At 34.5% G+C, this 22,202-nt stretch overlaps 1 protein-coding gene across 2 annotated transcripts in view; it reads right to left on the bottom strand.

Annotated features, from left to right (window-relative positions):
* Window positions 1-1,124: 1,124 nt before the first annotated feature.
* The window catches only part of LOC138713771 (gustatory receptor 5a for trehalose-like), a 22,598-nt gene continuing 1,520 nt past the window's right edge, over window positions 1,125-22,202 (bottom strand). For both annotated transcript variants that reach the window (XM_069846183.1, XM_069846182.1), the window contains exons 2-10: window positions 19,771-20,011; window positions 17,743-17,974; window positions 13,062-13,271; window positions 12,022-12,155; window positions 8,957-9,154; window positions 8,705-8,856; window positions 8,433-8,595; window positions 6,325-6,414; window positions 1,125-3,581 (exon numbers count right to left, since the gene is read on the bottom strand). In XM_069846183.1, coding sequence (XP_069702284.1) covers window positions 3,501-3,581; window positions 6,325-6,414; window positions 8,433-8,595; window positions 8,705-8,856; window positions 8,957-9,154; window positions 12,022-12,155; window positions 13,062-13,271; window positions 17,743-17,974; window positions 19,771-20,011 — 1,501 coding nt within the window. In that variant the 3' untranslated portion in view covers window positions 1,125-3,500. The remainder of the gene's footprint in view (window positions 3,582-6,324; window positions 6,415-8,432; window positions 8,596-8,704; window positions 8,857-8,956; window positions 9,155-12,021; window positions 12,156-13,061; window positions 13,272-17,742; window positions 17,975-19,770; window positions 20,012-22,202) is intronic.

Here is a 22,202-nt window from a genome sequence, read left to right as displayed (position 1 = left end):
TCCGTCTTATCTTATAATTCTCTGCGGCAATGATACCTGTATTGAGAGGGTTTAATTATCCAGCAACGAATATTATGATTTACGGTACATTTCATTTAAATCCGAGGGAATGAGACATTTTTGGAAATTTTAAAGTCTTAATTATTACTTTTTCATTTATAAATCAGCTTTTTACAAAACCTATAGCGAAATGTTTAAGTTAAATATTCATGTATCTGAAGAATATAATACATGTACAAACTCGTTGCAGTGTACCTTTGATAAGCACTCCTTGCGGAGGCTGGCGGTGCTATAGACCGCCATGTTTTTTAGGGAACGATCCATAGTACTGTTGGCCTCCGCAGGGAGCGCTTATCAGAGGTCTTCAGCCTCTCTATAGTATCTAACTCGTTGGTTACTATGGTAACAACGGTTGAATTGCCAATCTTACAGTTCCCACATGGCGAGTGCTTAATAGCTCCCTTGGCGACATTTATTGTGCACACAATGTTAGCATTGGTACGTTTCGTCTTTGATTCTCTGTCGATGTTTGTATTGTTTTCTTACCTTCGCGTCAATTGTCAATGAATGTTTTAACGTCAGCCATCTTAGCGACAATTGCTAGCTTCCATCAGCTGGCAGCATGGTAGTCCATATTGGCAACATAGCACTGTAGTTCCAAGCTCGGCCGTTTAACTGTCATGTCCCTTACTTACTTACAAATGGCTTTTAAGGAACCCGAAGGTTCATTGCCGCCCTCACATAAGCCCGCCAGCGGTCCCTATCCTGTGCAAGATTAATCCAGTCTCTATCATCATACCCCACCTCCCTCAAATCCATTTTAATATTATCCTCCCATCTACGTCTCGGCCTCCCTAAAGGTCTTTTTCCCTCCGGTCTCCCAACTAACACTCTATATGCATTTCTGGATTCGCCCATACGTGCTACATGCCCTGCCCATCTCAAACGTCTCGATTTTATGTTCCTAATTATGTCAGGTGAAGAATACTAAATCTCCAATTAACTGTCATGTCCCATTTAAAAAAAAAAAACAAGTATAGTTTTCAGACGTTATTACGTCGGACTCTTGCAGTTTTCTTACTCTTTTCCCACCAGATGGAAGTGTTAACAGTGTGACTCACATTTCTATTGTGTTTATTGCTTCCTGCGAACGTAAAACATAAGTTGAAGCCACGCGATTCACTTATATAGATATTACACATATCTCATGTAGTTCGGAGTGTTTCCACTAGGGACAGTGCTCACAATGGTTACTTTCCTTAAGTGTTGAGATGAGTGGCGGCTCGTGATAAAATATTATGTGTGTTCACAATTTTGTGTTCCAAAATCGAAGAGAATTTGAAATCGTACGTTTTTAGCCTAATACGAAATGTCATGATTCCAATGTTTCACTGTAAAAAACCGTATATAAATTCAAAATAATAATAATAATAATAATAATAATAATAATAATAATAATAATAATAATAATAATAATGAAACCTAGTCTTTTTATTTCCAATTTTTCCTGAAAAGCCAGTTTACCCAGTTCTTTACTCTTCAAAATTACTTGAACAGAGTTCATTGTATACGTTTGTTAAAAATTAATACATACAACAATTTACAAAAGCGTGTGTTCAGTAATATACTGTATTTTGATTTACAACACACTGATACACTATAGCCTATACCAGTACGGTAATCCCATTCGCATAGATTGATTACTATAAATACATGCCAGTAAATATTATTCTTAAATAATATACACCACCATACAGATATTTAAATTCATACCACCATCACATTCAGCCAGCACGTCTTTGAAAGCCAAACTATGCTATATGCCGACACTGAAGTATAGTAATTCACAAACTACACTCTCGTAGCAGCACTGTACACACATCCACATAAAGTAAACCTTCCAACAGTGAGATGCTGACACCTGCAGGCTAAAATACAGACTTATTAAATATTTTTCTCGAGATATAGCACGTAAACGATAGGCATCGATGCACCTGATATCTGTAGGATAGATTCACTGTTCACTTAACGCTTTGTGCTCTTGACGAGTCATAAGCGGCCAGCGAAAGACAATTTTCTCTCGCTCATGCGTGAAATTCCTATAACCTTCTTGAAAAGGGCAAGACTTGTATGTGAACGGATGTTGCCAAATTTACATAAGAAGTTTATGCAAGATGCGGGAAGTTTCGAATACTCGATCCTGATATTATACATCCCCACTACGCCAATACAGTATTAAATAATAAAACTAGTCGTGTATTAATGGAAACAAGGTGTTCACGTGCTCTTGTGCTCTTATTGACGCACCGCCACTGGTTGAGATATCCCAAAACAACTCTAAGTTTGAAAGAATAAACGTGCTGGTATTAAGAAAAAGGAAAAAAAGAAAAAAAGCAAAATGAGTGCTAAACAATTTATTTACATTCTTAAATTATATCAAATTAAAATAAGCTAGGTCCGGATTTATTTTCAATGTGGAGTTGTACAATCTTGGCCCTTAGTTCTGGCTGTGATTTAGTCCATTGGTTGTCAAATTTCTTCTGGTGGAATAAACATACAGTTCGTCTGTATATGTTTAACGATTTTTATGATAATATTTTAATAATGTATGTTCATGTATTTTTTCGATTAAAATCGGAATAAATCAAATTTGTTGGACAGTCATTTGACTTATTTAAACAAATTTTAAGTAATTGATTAAATGGCGATCTTACTCGTGTTAATTGTGTAAGCATGTGCGGCTTACAGCTGTTTCGGTGCTTCTTCACACCATCCTCATAGCCGCACATGCTTATAAAATTAACACGAGTAAGATCGCCATTTAATCAATTATTTTTATCCAAGTGTTAAAAGTAGTGTACAAAAGATTCAACATGGATTATCAAAATTTTAAGTATCCGCTTTTGAAACAATATTAGTGGAAAAAGTGTTAATTTTGTTAATTAATAAAACTTAATAATAAAAATTCCATTATTTTAGTTACATACTGGCTTAGACAATGCAAGTAAATCACCGAGTCAATGTTTATGACATCATCATCCCCTCCATATTCATTGACTGGGCCCTTTGGTCCGTTCCATCTCCACTTATGTAAGAATTAATATACAGCTGAATACCATGGTCACGTACAATATGAAGTTAGATCATCATTTGAGATAACACAGTATAAACACAAGGCAAGGACGGGAAAGACCCACGGCACCGTTCTTTGCTAGTTACGCTGGATTTTTAGCTGAAAAAACAACTGCTTGAACCAAAGGTCTATTAACGTAAAGACAAAATCCTTGAGCTTGATCTGCAACCAGATGTAGGTTACCATGACAACAAGAACACGCTGGCTGATTTCGGTACAGCAGTCCTCGGTCCAATATCCTCCATTTATTACGATACATTAAACATGATATTTAGTAATTGAAAACTCCGAACACGTAGAGCTAATAATGATTTGTTCGTTAACATTTGCATGATGACGTCAAAATTGGTGAATTTGTTACTTTTCATTAATCATTTTTCAAGTTTCCCTTCATCTCAACGTAGAATTGCACCAGTATTAATTCATACGTGCAGAGACATCCTGCCACCTGTTGATGATAAAAAGAACTAATTATGTTGAGGTTATTAGACTATACTGTTTTCGCTGTAAGAAAAATCCTACTGTAAACATAACCACGTTGCTGTCATACCCGTGATTGGCTCCCAGTCGAAACACTCACATGGCGCAGGAAAATATAGTTCGTATTTGGAAACCACAATCTTGTATTATTTGAAAATAAAAAATTGAATTCTACTTGTTAAATACGATGAAAGATTTAACTTCACTCATATATAAAACGCAATGTGAAAGAAAAGCTACTTTTATATTTTGTTATGTAACGCGAATGAATACAAACAGTAATACCGAGGTAGTCTGTTCTTGTAATAAGGTGGCGTCACTTGAGCTCGTAGTTGTTCACGTAAGCACGTGGTACTGAAGTATGGCTTCTGTATCCTCAACTGTCCATTGTGAAGACATAAGACTTAAATAAATTTAATTACAGTAGTTATAAAATAAATGTTTCCTAAGCAAAGAATGCACAGTAGTGAGGTTAGGCCTACTTGACCAGTAACGGGAAATGTTTAACTGAAACAGAATGTACAACGGTAGGCGGGAACACGTACTGAGAATCTATGGCGCCAAACAGCGGCCAATGAAGCCTCACTTCAGTCACGTGCTATTGTTTACATTAGGATTTTTCTTACAGCGAAAAGATTATAGACGTCAGTTCGGAAGGCGGTCGGCTGCTATATGCGCCGTAGAATTTCTGGCATGTGACGTCACAAGCTTGTACAGCAGAACCAATCGGAATCAGTCTAATAACAAGTACTTCCCGAGTTCGTTTGTTCACGTGTGATTGTTTCAATACAATGGATAAGTAAAACTAACATTTACTGTGTGTGTGTAAGATAAATAAATGGAAGAAGAGACTGTAAAAAGACAAGTATTGCACAGTCAGGTGCGGAAAATATTGTTTAAGGTGTATAATTATTTTAAAAACGTTGACGAGCAGAACACTGCCAGCCATCTTGATGCTAACGTACAAGAAACGACTGCAAAAGCATGTGGTGTGGGATTGAGAACCGTGCAAAGAATATTGTTTGTGAAGGAAAGAGGGTTTGTTTGGTGTCATGCTTACAGTAATCAACGGCTAAGGTCATTATTGTTTTTGATAATTTAAATTCTCCTGCGCTATTTGTATCGCACGTGCGCATGAAGTAAGATGTGGCAATGTTGTGCGCTGCCTTGCTCTCTCTATCTGTCTCTCTCAACGCAAACGCTAGCAGACTACCGCCTTCCGAATTGCCGTCGACTCTAATAGCAACAATAAACGCCTGAGTACAAAGGTGCAGTATTTAAGTGTGTCATGTATTCAATTTCTAATAAAAAACAAACTAGTCCATCCAACATAAGACCGCTGTTAACAATACTCCGCGCACGTGTTCGACTAACCCGTTTTCTTGCACTGAAATCTCTTTTTACTTTTTTCCAATCTTTCTTATATTCTTTTAAGCCCGTTCGTCTTTTTGTTTTCGATGATTTTAATATGTTTTGAGGTTACCTCTGTTTATGACGATATTTCGTTGAAGTAATATAACAAATGAACTCACTATGAAAGTCACTGCTTACATTAACAAGGCACATGGCCTTCGGAATTACTATTTTACTATGATTCCGAAGGCCGCGATGACTTATTTGGGAATTAAATTAATTGACTTTGGTGCTTAAGGGAGGGTGAAGTGATAAAAGTGTGGCAAAAGACATAGAAACAATAAAGTGAGTGTTCAAGGAGTAAGAGTAACTAGCAAAATAATCGGAGAGAGAATGTATGAACGAATAAGTGAATTCGTGTCCAGAGAAACAAGAGTTGATAAAGGAAGTGATTAGAGAAAATTAGAAGTATTTGTTAATAGTAATTGGTAGTGAAATATTACTAGTATTGGAGTGTCGACTAAGTTAGTGTACAATCAGAGAAATTGAAATGATAGGAAGACAGCAAGTATCTTAAAGTTAAGTTTACAAATGAAGGTTGAGTTACTTACAAAAATAGTGGCAAACGGAAAATTTATCGGGGTGAAAGGGAACAGTTTAACAAAATAAACATGTGATTCAGTGTTTAATGGAGAAATAGGGGATAATAGTGATGACAGAAGTGAGGAGAGGTTGAACTGATTGTAAATTAGTGATGAAAGTGAATGAGTATGATTAAATAGTGTTAGTAAAAGTTAGTTCAAAATTAGGGAAATTTTTGACGATAGGAAGTACTTCAAATATAAGTAAACAATAAAAGTGGTGAGGTGTTCATTAGAAAGAAGGGAAAATTTTAATGGGAGAGGTTAGAAAGCAAATTGAGAGTATGTATTATAGTAATAGGGGTAACAAAGGTAAAATAAGATGACTGCACACGTCAATGAAACTTTATTGTAATTAGAAGGTAATGGGGAGCACGAATACAGAGATGTGGTGGCGACCCATTACCAAATAAGAGTTGTAGAAATAAATGTATCAATATCAATTACTTGACTTTATTTTAAATGGGTATTAGTTTGGTGAAACGCAAACGAATTAAATATGATTTAAGTTAAATTACAATTAGTTAATTGTGATTAGTAACATGTTGGTGAAATCGGTCCTTTAATTGTTATCAATACCTAACTAAAGGAGGGATAACTAAGATAAGTACTTTCTAAATTATAAGTTAAATATGTTTAATTTGTAATACAATATGATAATTTGACTGAGTTATAAATCAGCAAGTGACGGAGTTATTTGTAAGAATTATTACTTACCACAAGCATAAGTTGTCTTTTAATGGAAAAAATCCTCATTCCTGTAAGAGCAATCTCATCTGTTGTGATTTGTATCTGTAGGCGTTCCATCTGTAAATTTGAGTCATTATTGTGTTATATTATTGTTAATAATAGTTCCGGTTTTATGCAATTAACATTAATGGAAATATACTGAAAGAACATAGAAAATGCAGTATTAATGAACCTATATAAACATAGTAATAATTGGAGGGATATTGTATTTAAAATTTAGATAAATTAAAATTGAGGTTATAATACATGAGGCCGAAGATCACTATGGCTTACTTACTTACTTACTCACTTATGGCTTTTAAGGAACCAGGAGGTTCATTGCCGACCTCACATAAGCCCGCCATTGGTTCCTATCCTGAGCAAGATTAATCCAGTCTCTATCATCATATCCCACCTCCCTCAAATCCATTTTAATATTATCTTCCCATCTACGTCTCGGCCTCCCCAAAGGTATTTTTCCCTCTGACCTCCCAACTAACACTCTATATGCATTTCTGGATTCGCCCATACGTGCTACATGCCCTGCCCATCTCAAATGTCTGGATTTTTTGCTCCTAATTATGTCAGGTGAAGAATACAATGCATGCAGTTCTGTGTTGTGTAACTTTCTCCATTCTCCTATAACTTCATCCCTCTTAGCCTCAAATATTTTCCTAAGAACCTTATTCTCAAAAACCCTCAATCTCTGTTCCTCTCTCAAAGTGAGAGTCCAAGTTTCACAACCATACAAAACAATTGGTAATATAACTGCTTTATAAATTCTAACTTTCAGATTTTTTGACAGCAGACTAGATGACAAAAGCTTCTCAACCGAATAATAACAGGAATTCCCCATATTTATTCTGCGTTTAATTTCCTCCCGAGTGTCATTTATTTTTGTTAATGTTGCTCCAAGATATTTGAATTTTTCCACCTCTTCGAAGGATAAATCTCCAACTTTTATACTTCCATTTCGTACAATATTCTCATCACGCGACATAATCATATACTTCGTCTTTTCGGGATTTACTTCCAACCCTATCCCTCTACTTGCTTCAAGTAGAATTTCCTCGTTTTCCCTAATCGTTTGTGGATTTTCTCCTAACATATTCACGTCATCCGCATAGACAAGAAGCTGATGTAACCCGTTCAATTCCAAACCCTCTCTGTTATATCCTGAACTTTTCTAATGGCATATTCTAGAGCGAAGTTAAAAAGTAAAGGTGATAGTGCATCTCCCTGCTTTAGCCCGCAGTGAATTGGAAAAGCATCAGATAGAAACTGGCCTATACGGACTCTGCTGTAAGTTTCACTAAGATACATTTTAATTAATCGAACTAGTTTCTTGGGAATACCAAATTCAATAAGAATATTATATAAAACTTCTCTCTTAACTGAGTCATACGCCTTTTTTAAATCTATGAATAACTGATGTACTGTACCCTTATACTCCCATTTTTTCTCCAATATCTGTCGAATACAAAAAATCTGATCAATAGTCGATCTATTACGCCTAAAACCACACTGATGATCCCTAATAATTTCATCTACATATGGAGTTAATCTTCTCAAAAAGATATTCGACAAAATTTTGTACGACGTCAACAAAAGTGATATTCCTCGAAAGTTACTACAGTTAGTCTTGTCCTCCTTCTTAAAAATAGGTACGATTATGGGCTCCTTCCATTGTTCTGGTATAATTTCCTTTTCCCAAATTGCAAGTACAAGTTTATAAATTTCGGTATATAATGCACTTCCACCCTCTTGTATTAATTCTGCTGGAATTTGATCAATACCTGGAGACTTGTACTTTTTCAGATTCTCTATCGCAATTTCGACTTCAGAAAGTGTGGGTTCCGGTATAAATGGCTCAGCAGTTTGTATTTCAATTTCATCCCGATCATTTCTACTTGGCCTAATCTATTGTTGTTTATTTGATATTCTTTTTTTAATGATCTCAAGTATTTGAATATTGTATTATGACATGACTTATTGTACTTGGAAAATATAACAATAAACAACAATTTATTTTCTCTCTGAAGTAGAAGTTAATACTTGAAACAAAGATTACTTTCATAAAATATTATGTTGATTACCTCAATGCAGCAGTTTCTAGAAGAGCAATTGAAAATGTCTGACAGACAGGCACGGCTTTCATCATTAACCTGAGCAGCAAACTTCATTACTAAAATTGTGCGTCCAACCAAGAATATAAAAGAACCAAAGAAGTACACTTTGTCAAACGTGTTTCTGGTGTCCCTGTAATTTTTAAAATGATTATTATAGTTGTAGAAAAAAATGTGCATGCATATATACAGGGTAGAAGAAGTAAAGGTAAAATATGAATAAAAATGTATTAAATACTCACAAGGTTTGTGTTATTTGGAGGCAGATAAATATTAGATTATTAGTGAAGCTAAGTAGCATAATTCCGCAGATGGCGCTGTCTACGGTCTTGACAAGAGCTGACAGAAAATTATAGCTCTCTCTTAATTCCTGCCACTCCAGTTGTGTCAGTATCTGCAATGAACGTTACAAATTTTAATAGAATTAGAATAAGAAATTTGAAGAGTCTGAAATCAGTACACTTGTAAGTTAAGTTGAGAGAAATAGGACTTACTTTATTCTTAGCTTCCTTGATGCGTTTGTTGAAGTGAATAAATTCTTCTCTTAAACCAAGACTGATAAGTATTACGAAAAGATCAGTATAGTTCCAAGTAAAAGTTGCCAATCTACTGCCGATAAGTAGAAGAGAACCGAAATATATGTTATAATTGATAGTTCGAAAGATGAATTGGTGAGATCGGCAGGAATACACCTGTGAAAAAAAAAATCAGAAATTTATTTTCTAAAGAACTTCCTAACACTTCTTGACTTTAATACAAACATGTTCTTCACACAGTATAGTTCTTTTGAATTTATTGATGTGCAGTATTGTAAAAGTACTGTTAAAAATGATGTTCTTTTTGCCTACTTCCACAAATGCATGCCGATTATCTCTGAACAACGACTTATACTGTGAAAACGATATTTCCACATCACAGGACGTCAGAAATGCATATTTAAAGAGAGGGATGTCACAAACACAAACACCGTCAATTTCACCTACTGGCACACCCTCCAATACTTGAGCAACTTTACACATTTTTTTATATCCACTGTTTTTCCCCAAACACATTCTGGAATTTGTCCCTTAGTAATTGTGCTTCTGAACCTGGTAGCGAGTCTAGTTTAATTTCCACGGCACGCACCTCCCTGTTTCAGACAACAGGTTTTTGGATGTTTCGAGTTTTTTTTATGGTGTCATACAAAAAGCTTAAATTTGCTAATAGGAAAGTCAAATCGTTTTTTAAATAATGTTTCAGTATATCTTGAAGGATATCGATTGACGAAGCCCGATAACAGGGAATCACAACAAGATATATTACCTTACTTGATAGACATGAGCGAGAGGCGACAGATTTGTTTAAATTAAATAATGTTCATACCCAAGCTCTTATCTGTTGTGTTTCACAAACAAAGCGTGGAATGAAATCACCTTCAGCAACAATAAACATTCCTAATTTTGTGTTGCAAAATCTCTCCTCCTTGTCCATGTTAATTTATTCTCTAATAATAACACAGATATGCTGCCTAGCACTTCTCAGAACTTGAGGCAATACTATTATGAAAATGGATCACGGATACACTACACAGCGCTTAGAAACACGAAGCAACCAAGAATTCTTAAAAAAGATAACGTACTTCTGAGTAATATAATTGATTTAGTTTTAAAATATTTAAAAGTTCTTCTAAAAAATTATTTAATTAAAAAAACTCTAAGATTTATGTGTTTATAATAGATTTCCGGAAAATATGTATTTACATAATTTTTTTGTGAAAATATGTGTTTTTATGTGAAATAAAATTCGGGTTTTAAACTTGAAACTTCATGTTCGGAATTTTTAACTTTGTTAATTGAACCAGTGAGTGGAAAAAGGGAATAACTACATTTTTTTGCTAAATTGAACTGAGATAGCCATTTTGTTCCTCAATGATAGACCCATTGGATGAGCTGAAAATGGGAATATTACTAACATTCTTACCCACGTAAAATCTCATGTCTGTTCTGTGTGGAGTGGAAGAAGGAAATAACTTCTGTAGTAGTTCCCTTTTTCCACTCAATACTGTTCTATTACAGCTAATATTGGAAAATTTTTATAATAAACTAATAATAAGCTACAGGAAGTAGCTGATACATGTAAACAAAGGGGAAATGTTGTTGGGTTATTATTCGACTACATGCAGAACTTGTCACTTTCCTTTATTCGTGTACAGGAGATGTTTTATCTTCACAAGCTTTGGATATACGTACATACAGTATTCTGTATTCATAATCTTTCTAACAACAATGCATTGAAACTGCCACAGATTAACCGAACAGTAAAGCAGGAACAGTTAATCACCATAATTGCATAAAAACACCTTTTCCAAAGCTTCCTTAGTACCGTACCTTGTTACAAAATATCTGTAGATTCAGTAACTAAAGTTTGTTATCTTTAAATAACTTGAAAGCGATTAGACATATCTCAAAACGAATTGCACCACTGTTTTTCGCAGAAAATTTCAGATGATTTTGAGTACCTATATGACCCCCTTTCCATTTAAAATTTCAAAGTTGCATTCAAAATGGCGGGTTTTTAGATAGCTGAGAGCTAGAATCGAATGTGTCACTGGTAGAGCATTTGGTTTTACAAATACTGGTAACACCTATAACAATCGAAAATCAAGCATATATATATATATATATATATATATATATATATATACACTGTATATGGTTCCAGACTTTTGATTCACCCTGTATATTTTTTCCATAAAATTGTAATGTGGAAGTCGTTATTAACCTGTTTAATCATCTATATACATTTTTAAAGAAGGAAAAAACTGGAGGAGAGGCTAGGAAGCTAATAAAGTTTATGTATGATTATTGAGTGGAAAAAGGAAATAAGTTTTAAAACAATTGTATACAAATATTAACAAGGCATAGAGCAAAGTTTGGTAATAATATATATATATATATATATATATATATATATATATTACAAACAATAGTGAACATTTTTACTGTTGACAACATTTAAATCAAACTTAATAGAAAAGCTGTAGAAAGTTTTTTTTTTTTTGTTTCCTGAAAAGTTGGGTTCAAAGTAGTTATTCCCTTCTTCCACTCACTGATTCAATTGAGTTTTATCACACGCAAAACGAATGTTTAATTATATAGGAATCCTCTCCTTATTCATGTAGTATCTTCATGGAGCGACTTTAGAACAAAACGTTACTAGATTTTTTATCAGAAACTTGTAAATAAAAATTCTTTGAAGAAAAAATAATTTCGACAGCTCTTTAAATGCCACATCCCCTTACAGCCTCGATCAAAATGAAATTTAAACATATTTTGTAATCAAAATTGAACTGAACCCATTTGGGGTATGAAAATATACATTCTAAAGACGTGAAATAGGCAATAAATATTTTTTGGAAAATTTTCAAGGTTTTCAGTGGAGTCTCCCATAAATTAAAGACTATAATACATATTTGGTGTACCTGTATTTCTCTCTCAACCTTTCCGCTCTCGTTTCCTTCCTATTCCGTCCTCCTGTTATTCTGTTTTCTCTCTCTCTCTCTCTCTCTTTTCGTTCTTACCTTCAGAATCTCTTCCATGTTAAAAAGACTTGTGTTAGGAGCGAAATTCTTGTCAGTAGGGCATGGGCTATTTACAGCTTCTTCTGGGTTAATATATTCAGGTATATTTGAAATCACACTTAATATGTGTTCACCTGAAATAAAATAGATCTTTGAAAAGAATGAGTACAAAACACGTTAACAATGATTTTTTTTAACCTAATTCCAGTTTCTCTGATGAAAAGTTCAAAATTCATATTCATATAAGACATGACATTTAATATAGCTTTCAGTTTCTTTATTGAAATTACTGAAGTCGCAATTTTTATTTTAATCTGGATTTAGGGTTGCCATATAGCGCGGATTTCGCTCACAGTCCGTGATTTTATAGTGTAAGAAGACCATCCGGGCCTAAAAGAATGAAGTCCACGGTTTTGGGACAGAAATCTGAAATCTAGGTACATTATGTACTCAAATAAAATAAATTAGACCGATGAAATAATAAATCCGTCATTATCTGTAATGTCTAGACTCTAGAGTTCCTTTATAATGAGAGTTGAGACGTTGACCCCATCAACAATTAAAATATGTAATGATTTGATAGCGCTGACAATGGAAAAACAAAACTCCTATGAGAAGTAAAACCATATACCTATACATTCTGTACAAATATTAAACGAATTTGATGCATAATTTTATAATGTATTATTACATTATTTTATAATATAATTTATTATATCTAAAACATAAAAAGTTATTATTACAACTAGTGTATCACTGAGAAATAAGGAAAAGCTGTTAACTTGAATTTATTTGAAGCAAAGCGTAACTGGATTATGCAATAAGGTAGGCGATGTTTGGATCCTGGTCTCAACTCTATACTCAATTATCATCTCAGCGTGTGCTCGATTACACTAACCTCTAGCGCTTGAAAATGGAACTAAATGCCGACGCACAGAGAAAAAAAAAACAGGAAAATTCGCTCATTGTCCATTCTATATAATCCCTATTCGCTGGGAACATCTTCGACTCTTTGAGAAAGATTGATTTTGTTTACTTACATAAAGCAGTAATCATTACCAGTGCTGTGATTAAGCTAAATTTTAACTTGATCGAAGGCCGAGGACTATGGTATGACAGCGGAAGTTTCTCCACATGACTCCATTCCGTGACTATATGTGGCCATCGTCGTGCTAATTTTAAGAATAGAAGTGTGGCCACAGAAGCATTACCATAAAATACGGCTCCGACTGTAACGTCACGTACATTACCTGCAAATAAATGCATTAGTATTAGAAAGTTACTCCAAAATATCGCTTGTATTATATTAACATTTCAAATGATGAAGGATGGATAGAACAGAGAAAAATTCTCTCCGGCATCGGGACTCGAACCCGGGTCTTCAGGTCTACGTGCTAACGCTTTATCCACTAAGTCACACCGGATTCCAGTTCCGACGCCGGATTAAATTCTCTCAATTTAAGTTGCACCTCTCAGTTTCCCTTCCGTTGAATCCCGGCCACTTAGTCACTCGTAATGAGTGCTCCTCTGTACATAGTGTGTTCGATTTTGTGCCACTGTCACACATCTGTGACACAGTACATGAAGGTTGGCCAACATATAGCAGTAGTAGGAGTAGTAGTAGTAGTAGTAGTAGTACAGGGACATCATTTTATTTTTACTTCAATTTTTATTGTACCTGAGTTTTTTAATGCACTCCACTCCCACCCCTTCTTCTAATAAAGTTCAACCGTCCTCCACACAGATCCAAGACCGCATATACAGTCATAGCAGTCTTACGGTCATAGTAAACAGTACGTTCTAAAAATATGTTCGCGTTTTCCAGTGACGAAAAAGCTTTCAATATTGCATTATTTTCGCACAGGTACAGTCGTCCACTTGCCATTTGCCGGTTTTCCCCACCAGCTTCTATTCACCTCTCTGTAAAGGCTAGTGGCTGGGCTGTCTTTGCTCTTTTCTGAGAACATTAATTTCTGTTAGGAATTGGATGTCTACGTAATATTATACCCATACAACTGTTTAAAATAACTTAAATAAAAGGGCCTCGTTAAGTAATTAACTGTTACGTGATTTCCCCCCTTTCTACGATCCTACGACATAACCACTTGGACGGACAGTAGATAGCATGTCTGAGTAATATTATCTTTTCGGATCGACCAGAAGTGAAGATTGAATTTACAGTACGAAGGACGAAACTGGTAATTGGAATTACACACATTAGAACTGAGCCTGTATCGAAATGAACGGCCACCATTTTGAAAAATGTGTTTAAATATCCATATTATGATTATTTTTCAATTTAACTTCATTCATAGTATACGCTAATGTGCTGTAGACAATATAATATACACTGTATAATGAATACGTCCCCTTGGATAACTGAGTTCGTGAGTAAAACACTCATTGTTAATACTGTCTGTATTTTGATTAAACAAAAACCTAATGAAAATTATCAAACTCAAAAGCGTGATATTTCCTAGTTTACGTAAATGGATTAACTAATTTTCTTCCCTCCTATACCTAGTAAAGTGATTTGTTTGTATATTACGCCAGTATCATCGAACTCCAGTCGTGGAAGGGGGTAGCAACCGTTGATCCAAAGGTATAGCCTGGTTAATATTAGAAATGTTAGTAAAAATAAAATGATGTCCCTGTAGTAGTAGTAGTAGTAGTAGTAGTAGTAGTAGTAGTAGTAGTAGTAGTAGTAGTAGTAGTAGTAGTAGGAGTAGTAGTAGTAGTAGTAGTAGCAGTAGTAGTAGTAGTAATAGTAGTAGTAGTAGCAGTAGTAATAATAATAATAATAATAATATTATTATTATTATTATTATTCTCTCCTGTAAAATTATCAATATTGTATGTCTTTTACAATTTCAATGTGTTACATTGACTCCTTCACTTGAACACATTATCAGCAGAATGTATATTCAAGAGTCGATTATTGCAAGTATAAAACGAGGTGATACTGGATATTACCACAGTCTACTATATACAGTCACGAAGCTTAATACTTACTAAATATGCAAACATAAACAATTGAAATATGCATCCATAGATAGTTGCTCACCACCAGGATCGCTACTATCGCCTCATCACAGACTCTTTCCCTAGCAGACCATAAAATGTATTGTACTTTCGATATCGTGTTCTTTTGAAAAAATTAACACCTTCCTTCCACTATTGAAATATGAAATACATAAGGTTTATATATTATTTTCATAAAATATATTATATTCTATAAACTCACCTTCCTCGATCTTTCGGAAGAAGGATAGCTCTAACCTATTTTCTTACAATTTATAGTACTATAAACGTCTCCTTGTCCCATTCTATTATTCAAATTATTGTATTTTAGCCATTTACAGTTATTACAACCGATAACTAACATTTCACAGTTTGCATAGCTTTTCACAAAATTACGAAATACGGCACAGTCAATGCTTTTTCGATCTAGACCAGGCCGTAATGTTTGTTCGGGTTTTCTATTTGAGTGTATGGAGCTCAGTGAAATATTATATTATAACTTTATTGCTTGTCATTGCTAAGCTTTTTTTAGTGTAATTTGTCCATAAGTTCCGTTTACTTCTTGTTGCATAATATGTATCAGAAATAATTACAAAACTGTGTTATTTTAATGTGAAGAGAATTTTACATGTTAACATAATCTGTTCGCGTCAACATTTCAAGTTTAGAATGGAAGCTATTTTGAGGTTCAATAAAAACGAATTTATGTTGTGATTTTAATTTAGCACACCTACCTTCCTTAATTGAGGCATTGACATGGGAAAGGTCGTAACTACCAAAAATTCGAATTTTTAGGTTTTTCATTGAGAAGGTAGTAAATGGCCATGCCAATGGCACAGAGAAGGTAGTATGTCCGTATGTAATGAAACGAAGTTGGAAACGTAGTCACTAGATGTTGTAAGTTGTATGTGCACAGCTGTTGGCGCGGAGAAGGTAGTAACTCCTTTTACAACATCAGAGTGTGTCTAGACAATATGGGCTGATAACTGTGCAGGGCAGAATAAGAATCGGACGATTCTAATGGTCCTGATTTACATTATTGCCAAGAAACATTTTGATTCAGTGGACTTGAAATTCCTGGTTTCAGAACATTCCTACATGCCATGTGATAGGGAATTTGGCATCATAGAGAAAAGAAAAAAAAGATGCAAGACCGTGGTTCCAGAAGAGGTAAGGCCTAATAATGTAATAATGATGAAGGATGAGGATTTCTTCGACTTTTCTGCAGAATGTGACAAGGTTTTGAATACAACTCCTATCAAAATCAGCACCCTCAACTGGATTAGACTCTCAAAAGCTGATTTTCCTCTAATAAAAACAAGACAGTTATTTAATGACCTTGAAATGTGGACAGAGCACAGGATTTTTAAGATAGGACAGTCATTAACGTCAATCACTAACTTGCAGTGCTTGCAACGCCTTGAAAGAAGACCAGTCGTCCCTGATGCCAAAAAGAGAGACTTGTTATCTATGTTAGACTTCCTCGATGAAAAGTATCATGCATTTTACCGAAAAATTTGTGCATAATGTATAAATAACATTAATTCTCAGTTTGGCTAAGGAGTGATTTCAATGTTGTGTTTTCATAAAATAGGATTTCACAGATAAATCTGTGCCAGACTTTTCAAATTTCATATGTAACACAAACATGAATGTATACCTTTCATTTAAAGCAGTTTCTGTAATAATGTAAGTGAGAAAGTGTTCATAAATTTGTTTTTTGCTTCCCCTGAAAAATTTTGTTTTTGGCAGTTACTACCTTTCCCATGTCAGCGCCTCAATTGTAGACAGAAAATTTACCATATCACTCCTATGAAATTAGTGTACGTACGATTATGTTACTTCGTCTCTTAGGTAGTAGATAAATACAATAATTCAGTACTCAACTGTAGTATTAAAATACAGACAAATAGAATGTGACGGGTATACATGACATTATGTTTAATTATAATGTATAATTGCGAATATAGGAATATAAGTTAAATATAGTAAACATAACCTATAATATCCATGTGAGATAACATATATAGTGACAGGGCATTGGAGACCACTAAAATTAGACTGGTACAGTAAACATAACCTATAATTTCAACATATCTAAATATTCGTGCGGTGCAACTGAAAATTATTGAATCGTGCATAAATGAATGTACAAGAATTTCGTAATATTTAATCGAAATAAAGGCAGGTATTACACATACGAACAACGTAATTTTCACACCAAATATAATATTACATCTTAACTCGCAAGTGAATTATGTCTGAAGTGTCCCCTAATAATTATTTTAAATTGTATTAATTTCAATTACACTACATTTTAGAGAAATAGTATATGTTACTCTTTACGCATTCCAATTAATTTCTATGGTTGAAACGCCGCCCTTCGTGTTCGGGTTAAGCGAGTCACATTGCCTGCCTTACGGCCTGTATTAGATCACGATGGCAGTGACACAATCTATTGTTCCTAGTACTCACAGCGCTCCAAGCGGCTAGCAACTATCGCGAGAAATGCAACTCGTTGGCAAAAAATCACCCCAAGCTTCGTGACTGTATATAGTAGACTGTGATACCAACAAGTAGCATAAGTACAATACATTATAGGCTAACGGTCTTCAGTGGTATAGCTATGTTAATTCAGAAATATGAATATTACACTATTAATCATTGATAAATTTGTTGAATTATTAATGGTTGACATACTTAGTACTCGAACACCTTCCTCCTTGATAGATTGTACTGTATCCTTAATAGAAAAAACTTCTATAATCACCAAACATACAAGTAGTAGAGATGCATACACCACACGAATAGACAAGCAATGGAACTGGAGCTTGTCTGGAGTGGGAGCTAGAACACCCCTCACTGGCATCAGTCCAAAAATTTGAGCCATAGTGAGGATCCAACCAATGGCAGAATGGAAGCTCTCTTGTCTCTGGAACCACAGAATATTATTATTTGAGAACATGTGGAAAGAATAAACATGAATATATAGTATATACTGGACTTTTTTTAGTATATACTCTTGTTAGTAAGAATAAAAACATTTGAGTACCTACTCATTTTTATTACATACTCATAACATGGAAGCATAGTAGAATATACTCAAGCGTCCATCTTGTACAGAATATATACTCATGCTTGATAAGAATGAAAGCTAGTATATTCTCATATTTGTAAGTTCGTTCTCATGTTATTCTGATTATGGTTTGTAGCAGGCTCAGTTCTGAGTATTTGTTGATTTGTGTTCAGTTTAAAGTTAAATTAAAAAGAAAATGGCAGAATTTATGAACGATGTAGTGCCTCATGGAAAAATATAGAAAAAGACGTGAACTTCAGAAGCCTTAAACGCTTCAAAAAAGTGAATGTGAAAAAGGTTAAACACGTCTTTGTTATTCATAAAAAACATAACCTATAAAAATATGAATGGCTATCAAATTATAAGGTTAGATTGTATTGTTAAATATAATTAACAGTTACAGTTTATTTTGTAAAATTTGAATTGAAAAATGCAATTACTTGTAACTTTAAAATTATATGTAACTGCTCCATAATAAACAAAACAATTAGCATAACTGGAATTCTAGAAATGGATGTAATTTCTATCCAACATCCCGTAATGACGATTTCCCAGTAGTATTTTCTTTTTTCCTGCTTTATTAACGTCACTTATCTGATTCACTTTCTCTTTCATATTTATTTACTTATTTATTTATTCATTTATTTAATTTATTTATTTAATTTACTCATTTATTTCATTTATGTACTTATTTATTTATTTAATTAATTTTATTTATTTATTTTATTTATTTTCTTAATTATTTAATTTATTTATTTCATTACTTATATACTTATTTATTTAATTTTATTTATTTATTTAATACATTCATTTATTTATGTATCTATTTATTTAATTAATTTAACTTGTTCTATTTATTTACTTATTTAATTATTTATTTATTTATTTATTTATTTATTTATTTATTTATTTATTTATTTATTTATTTATTTATCCATTATTAAAATTTACAAAAAGCAAAACATAAACCACTACAACATGCAGATAGCATGTGAAAGCCTATAAAAAACTGAGCATCACGGCGCAATGTGGTCAAAGAGGATGGGTAACATGAGTATATACTAACTTTTAAACGATCAAGAAGGCTGTAGAGATGAGTATATATTCACGTTAGGTAGAATGTCTTTATTCTTACGAAAATGAGTATGTTCTAGTGATTACCAGTATATAATCACAGGAAGTGTTCATACTCAAAAGTATAAACCTTGAGAAAGTACTTAAGCTTTATTCTTACTACCTCATCACGTAAGATTGCAGAATCGAAAAGCAATTTTTAATACAGGATCGCGTGTCTTTTTTTTTAAGTCGGATGTAAAAACTAATTTGCAACGCTATATTTGAAAAGAGACGTTGACTTAATTTTCACTAGCGACAGGATAAGACACTTCATATTCTAAAGTTCTAAACCATTCCTGCTAGCGATATGGAGACGAGGATTTTCACGACTATTACACTTTTACTACGTCATACTACTTTTGACCAATGAAACGGTACGGAACGACGTGTTTCAACCAATTGTGGCTGCTTATCCTACAATTTTTATCAATATAGGCCTAACGGAATATGCCCCTGGCGTATTATAGATTTGTTGATTACACCCTTATTCGAGGGAGGTCTTCAATTAATTATTATCATAATAATGTTCCTCTTACCTCTGTAGCATGCAATGAGACTCGTGGTTCTATGTTCAGAGTAGATTCTTCAATCACATTGATATCTGTTTCTTCAGATCTGTTACTATTTCTATAAATATGTCGTGACATATTCTTTTGAGAGACGAACAGATCTCTCATTATACAGTTGGTACTTCTGAGTTCTACATCTACTTCCATTTCAATTTTTTCTGACACTGTGCTAGTTGATGGTAAGGTAGTGCCTGATCGATGCCTCCTTCTGAAACGAATAAAGGTCTATTATGAACACATGTGTCTATCTTTACTACTTCAATTAAATTTCCTCTGTTAAATTTTGCAAGTGCAGCAGATTTAAAGGAAATATTCAGCGAATAAAAATAATGGCACAGATATAAATGACAGTCCCTACGTCCTTCAACCGGTACTGTTTACAATACTAGCTGAGGATAAAAACCCTTCGCATGTAGGCTCCCCCTCCATTTTCCAAAATAAAAAATTAAATGTATATATATATATATATATATATATATATATATATATATATATATATATATACAGAGTGTTTAAAAAATACGGGGCATAATTTCAAGTATGTATTTACCACATGTAGACAATCAAAATAGTTCATTACAACATGTGTCCGGAAATGCTTCATTTCCGAGTTATGGCCTTCACAACATTGAAATTCACCGGAACGTTTTTCTTTCCGCAGGTCGTTGTCATTACAGAATATGTTCAAAATGTCCACCTCCTGCTTGAATATAGACCTCACATCGATGTCTCATTGACCTGCGAACACGATCTCAAACTCCAGGAGTATTGCGTATGTCCTCAGAACATACCACAATTCGATTCCGAATGGATTCCAAATCAGGCACTGGAGACGAATAAACCAATGATTTTAAATGGCCCCACAAGTAGAAATCGAGAGGGTTCAGATCAGGTGAGCGTGGAGGCCAAGCAATTGGGCCACCTCTACCTATCCATCGATCAGGAAACCTTCGATCCAAGAACCGGCGAGCCGTACGACTGAAGTGTGCAGGAGCGCCATCATGCAAGAAGTGAATGTGTTGACGATTGATCAGTGGAGTGTCTTCTAAAACATGAGGTATGGTGTTTTCCAGGAAGTTTGTGTACGCCTGCCCCGTAAGTTTGTTTACAAGTACATGGGGTCCAACTAGTCGATCATCAATGATACCGGCCCACATGTTGAGGGAGAACCGCACCTGGTGATGAGATGGAACAGTTGCACGTGGGTTTTCATACGCCCATACATGCTGATTGTGGAAATTTGTTATGCCATCTCGTGTGAACTGTGCTTCATCTGTAAATAATACTAAGGCAGGAAAGTTCACATTTACACCACACTGCTGCAAGAACCACTGACAGAACCTAACTCGTGCAGGGTAATCTGCTGGTGACAGGGCCTGTACACGTTGCTAATGATAAGGATACAATTCATACTCTTTCAACAATCTCCAGACAGTCATATGAGGAACATTGACTTGCAACGCTACCCTTCGTGTGCTGATAGAAGGAGTCATGTTCACATCCTCCAGACTCTCCTCCTGTACTTCTGGAGTTGTAGATCTTGGTCGTCCCCTTCCCAAACCAGGAGAGTTAAATTTTCCATACTCGCTCAGACGGTAATGGAGACGTACAAATGTCTTCCGATCTGAGCATTGTCGCTGTGGGTACCTCTCCTGGTACAAACGACGAGCCAGCGCAGCATTGCCGTCCGCCTTACCGTACATGAAGTGTATCTCTGCCAGCTTTTGATTTGAATACATGTCGCACAGTCTAACGCCTACACAACACTGAATGTAACCTTCGCCTCGGAATGAACTATCAGAGTCCCTCTTAATGTCTCCTTTGACGGCAACGACCTGCGGAAAGAAAAACGTTCCGGTGAATTTCAATGTTGTGAAGTCCATAACTCGGAAATAAAGCATTTCCTGACACATGTTGTAATGAACTATTTTGATTGTCTACATGTAGGAAATACATACCTGAAATTATGCACCCTATATATATAGTATATAGCAATACTTCTCCAGTTTTTAGTCCTTCTTATTCTTAGGTAGGATATATGATAAATATTAAACTGGTAGCCTATGCTACAAAATTTATAACCTAGCCACTTCCGAACCGTTAATAAAATAAAAATATGTTTAAGTGTGCGTTTTGAACTAACATATCTGAAATGTTTAATAAATACGTCAACATCACATTTTAACCGTATATGAATAGCTTATTGTTTGATTTCAAAACCTGTAATTTTGCTCAAAAACCGATTTTGACTTAATAACACACAATATGGTACATTATAGCCTATCTTAAATTGGTCCGCCGAGTTAGCTCTGTGGTAGCGCGCCTGGCTCCAGACGCCGGCCCGGGTTCGATTCCCGGCGAGGTCAGAAATTTTCATGTGAAATTTCTACCTCGGGACT

The sequence above is a fragment of the Periplaneta americana genome, chromosome 14, assembly GCF_040183065.1.
Source record: "Periplaneta americana isolate PAMFEO1 chromosome 14, P.americana_PAMFEO1_priV1, whole genome shotgun sequence".
Lineage (NCBI taxonomy): Eukaryota > Metazoa > Arthropoda > Insecta > Blattodea > Blattidae > Periplaneta > Periplaneta americana.
This window is presented reverse-complemented; position numbering and strand designations above follow the sequence as displayed.